This window comes from Anas platyrhynchos, chromosome 32 (genome assembly GCF_047663525.1).
Source record: "Anas platyrhynchos isolate ZD024472 breed Pekin duck chromosome 32, IASCAAS_PekinDuck_T2T, whole genome shotgun sequence".
In the NCBI taxonomy this organism is placed as follows: domain Eukaryota; kingdom Metazoa; phylum Chordata; class Aves; order Anseriformes; family Anatidae; genus Anas; species Anas platyrhynchos.
In genome coordinates, this window is record NC_092619.1 from 4,181,391 (window position 1) to 4,185,361 (window position 3,971).

A 3,971-nucleotide genomic window follows, 5' to 3' on the forward strand; every position below is an offset into this window, starting at 1 on the left:
GGGCTTAGGTGTTCAGGTTAGGCTTTAGGGATTAGATCTTGCCTTCCAGGGTTAGTGGTTGAGCAGAGTATTAGAGGGAGGCCTGTGTTTACTGCGTTGGCTTCTAGTCTGTGTCTAGTGTAGAGACTATGTTATCTGTTGGGATTTTCGTCAGGGCTCTGTTGAGGAATCATGTTAAGGCTGGAATTCACTGATAGGGATGAAAGGCTGAGGAATAGGGTGAGAATTGAGCTAAGAGTGTACAGTAAGGCCTTATGGTTTTGGGACTTGGCTAACCCACGCCAGGTGAGATTTGGGGTTAGGAGTAAGAGTAGTGGATTCCTTGCAGAAAGAGGGATAGCATTTAGGTGTTAGGGTAGGGCTTACGGTTACTGCTTAGAAATATTGCCAGGGCTTGACATGGATGTTTTCCTACATGTTAGAAAAGTGTTAGAGAAGTGCCCCTGTCCTGTCCCTGCCCTGACACTGCTGCTGTGCGAGGACTATTTTTCCCCCACTTCTGTGCACAGCCAAGTGACCCTGCAGCTCCACAACATCCTGTGGAAGGATTTAGGGAGAGCAAGTCACTGAAGGCTCCTTTCATTAATTTAAATACACAGAGAGCTAGAATAATCACACATATCACACATGAAACATATATAGAAGTATCAAATGGGCCTGTAACCAATTATATTATGTGTGTTATGCAAAAGATAGGCAGTTTATTGCTTCTGAAAAGCATGCAATCATCACTTTCCACACTGAATTCTTCAGCTGCTGGTTCCTCATGCTGTAGATGAGAGGGTTCAGTGCTGGAGGCACCAGCGAGTACAGAACTGCCAGCAAAAGATTGAGGGAGGAGGAGGACATGGAGGGGGGTCTCAAGTAGGCAAATGTACCAGTGCTAATGAACAGGGAGACCACGGCCAGGTGAGGGAGGCATGTGGAAAAGGCTTTGTGCTGGCCCTGCATCGAGGGGATACTCAGCACAGCCCTAAAAATCTGCACATAAGACACCACAAGGAAAACAAAACAACCAGATGCTAAACAGGCACTAATCAAAAGAAGTCCAACCTCTCTGAGGTAGGCATCTGAGCAGGAGAGCTTGAGGATCTGGGGAATTTCACAGAAGAACTGGTCCAGGGCATTGCCCTTGCAGAATGGTAGTGAAAATGTATTGGAAGTGTGAAGGAGGGCATTGAGAAAGCCACTGCCCCAGACAGCTGCTACCATATTGAAACAAGTTCTGCTGTCCATTATTGTCCCATAGTGCAGGGGTTTGCAGATGGCAATGTAGCGGTCATAGGCCATAATGATTAGGAGATAGAACTCTGCTGTGACAAAGACAACAAACATAAAGAACTGCATAGCACAACCAAAGAAGGAAATGGCCTTGGTGTCCCAGAGGAAATTGGCCATGGCTTTAGGAACAGTGGTGGAGATGCAGCCCAGGTCAAGGAGGGAGAGATTGAGGAGGAAGAAGTACATGGGGGTGTGGAGGTGGTGGTCGCAGGCTATGGCAGTGAGGATGAGGCCGTTGCCCAGGAGGGCAGCCAGGTAGATGCCCAGGAAGAGCCCGAAGTGCAGGAGCTGCAGCTGGCGTGTGTCTGCGAATGGCAGGAGGAGGAACTCATTGGGGAAGGTCCTGTTGGACATTTGCGGCCTCTAGGCATGGTTGGCAGCCCGTGGAGGAAAAGACAGAGACAGTCAGGACAGGGTCTCTGAGCAGAATCCACTCTGTTTCTCACTGACCCATTACACACTCTCTTCCAATCTCTCCTGATCAGGATTGCACACTTCCAGCTCCCCAGCTAGCACTCTGCATCCCGGCTGCAAAGCCTGCAGCAAGCCCCATATGAATGAACCCCCATGTCCTGTACAGCTGTGTCTGGTTAACCCTGCTCTGGAGTATGTCATTCATACAGTAGAGATAGCAGAGTCCTCTTGAAAAATCCCATAGGCTGTGGGATTTGCCAGAAAATCTGGAGATGGCATCAGGAGCAACAGCTGTGCTGCCCTGCAGCCACAGACTTACCCTGTTCAGGGACTGTGAAGATTTCTCCCGCAGTGAGCTCTCAGCATCCCCCCTCCACACTGCCTTTAACATCTCCCTCCCTTCTCTCAGCCGCCCTTGTCCCTTGTCCCCTGCAGACAGTGCCCCCAGCCCTGCTGCTGTGCTTTGCAGAGGAGCTGCTCCTGGGCAGAGCTGTCTCTCCGCAGTGCTGCCTGCTTGCCAGGAGCTCCCCTTGGGCCCAGGAGCCCGGCCCAGCTTAACAGCACAGGGAGCTCTTGACAAGTCCCTGGACCTCCAGAGGAATCAACTTTGAAACAGGCTGATGCAATCACTAATTTTTTTCTCTCAGCTGGGGATGATCACTTTTTTCCAGTAGTGTGTTTTCCCCTAATTCAAAGGAAGGGTTTGACGTGAGAGTACTCTTTTCTTGTCCCGTTATGAGATCAGACACCCACAAAGTGACAGGGAGTCTGCATCCCATCTCTTCCAAATGTTTGTTGATATTAAGTGGGAGAAACTTTTTGACATAAACTGAAATCCCTCTGTGTACATAAGCTACACAACCAATTGTTGTCCTGCAGGATCATTGTATGCTAGAATCCTTTGGGTCTGAATGGACCTTAAAGACCATCTAGTCTCAACCCCCCTGCCATGGGCAGGGCAACTTCTCCTAGGCCAGGTTGCTCAAGGTTCCGTCCACCCTGATCTTTGGTCAGTTTGGTTAGACTTTGGAACAGGTTGTTCAGGGACGTGGTGAAGTCACCTTTCCTGGGGATGTTTAAGGAAAGCTTCATGCCTGGGACACTGTTTAGAGCGTAATATCGATGCTTGGGTTACGGTTGATTTGGAGGTCTTTTCCAACCTTAATGGTTCTCTGATTCTATGAAATGTAGGCCTCCAGGATCTTAGAACCATAGAATGCTTTTGGTTGGACAGGACATTAAAGACCATCTAGTTCCAGCCCCCTTTCCATGAGCAGGGGCTAATCCCATGAGATCGGGTTTTTCAAGCTCTCATCCACCTTTATGTTGAACACTACCAGGGAGGGGGCACCTACAACTTCTCTGCGTAATCTCTTCCAGTATTTCACCACCCTTTTTGTGAATAATTTCTTCCTTAGATCTGATCTAAATCTACTCTCTTTTAATTTAAAACTTGTTGTCCTAGCACTATGCTCCCTGATAAAGAGTCTCTACAGCTCTCTCCTATTTTTCTTCATCTGTTCTGCTAAGGAGGGTGAGGGCAAGAGTGGCTGTGGGGAGCTTGGTTACCTTCTGGGGATAAACCACAACACATCCAGAGACACAAACATGACCAACAAACGGTAAAGGAAGCAGTGGAGGGAATCAAACATGGTCAGTCACACTGACTGGTGAGAGCATGGAGAGAGGGTTTCCCAACATTGTCAGTTGGGAAACCAAGGAAAAAGGGGAAATGCTGGTAAAAGGACATGTCCTGTGAGGACAGCCTGAGGATCCTTTGGCCATCTAGTCTGGAGAAAAGAAGGTTGAGGACTGACTCCATTGTTCTCAACAACTTCCTGAGGGGGGGGGGAAGTGTTGAAGGAGGGGATGATCTTTTCTCTCTTGTAACTGATCACATAACATGTGGGAATGGCACATAGATGCACCAGGGGACGTTCAGATGGGGCATTAGGAAAAATTTCTGTACTGTGAGGGTGGTCAAACACTGGAACAGGCTTCCTAGAGACCTGGTTGATGTCCCATGTCTGTCAGTGCTCAAGAGGCATTTGGACAATACCCTCATACATAGTCTCTAATTTTTGTTTAACCCTTAAAAGGTCAGGAAGTTGGACTAGATGACCTTTGAAGGTCCCTTCCAACTGAACTATTCTGTTCTAATCACTACAGACTTGGCTAAGCCCCATTTGTGTATTGGAAGGCCACAATAATGTCTACTGGAGTCTTCTCGAGGCTAAGCAATCCCAGCTTTCTCAGGCTGTCTTCACTGGAGGTGT

General features: G+C 48.4%; 1 protein-coding gene across 1 annotated transcript; it reads right to left on the bottom strand.

The window, feature by feature from the left end:
* Positions 1 to 681: 681 nt before the first annotated feature.
* On the bottom strand, positions 682 to 1,635 carry LOC140000476 (olfactory receptor 14A16-like). Its single transcript, XM_072030370.1, has one exon. The coding sequence runs from the start codon at positions 1,633 to 1,635 to the stop codon at positions 682 to 684; it is 954 nt and encodes a 317-aa protein (XP_071886471.1).
* Positions 1,636 to 3,971: the final 2,336 nt, after the last annotated feature.

Bases quoted from the DNA above. Each gene is read 5' to 3' on its own strand.
- LOC140000476 (XM_072030370.1), bottom strand. From the start codon at position 1,635: ATGTCCAACAGGACCTTCCCCAATGAGTTCCTCCTCCTGCCATTCGCA.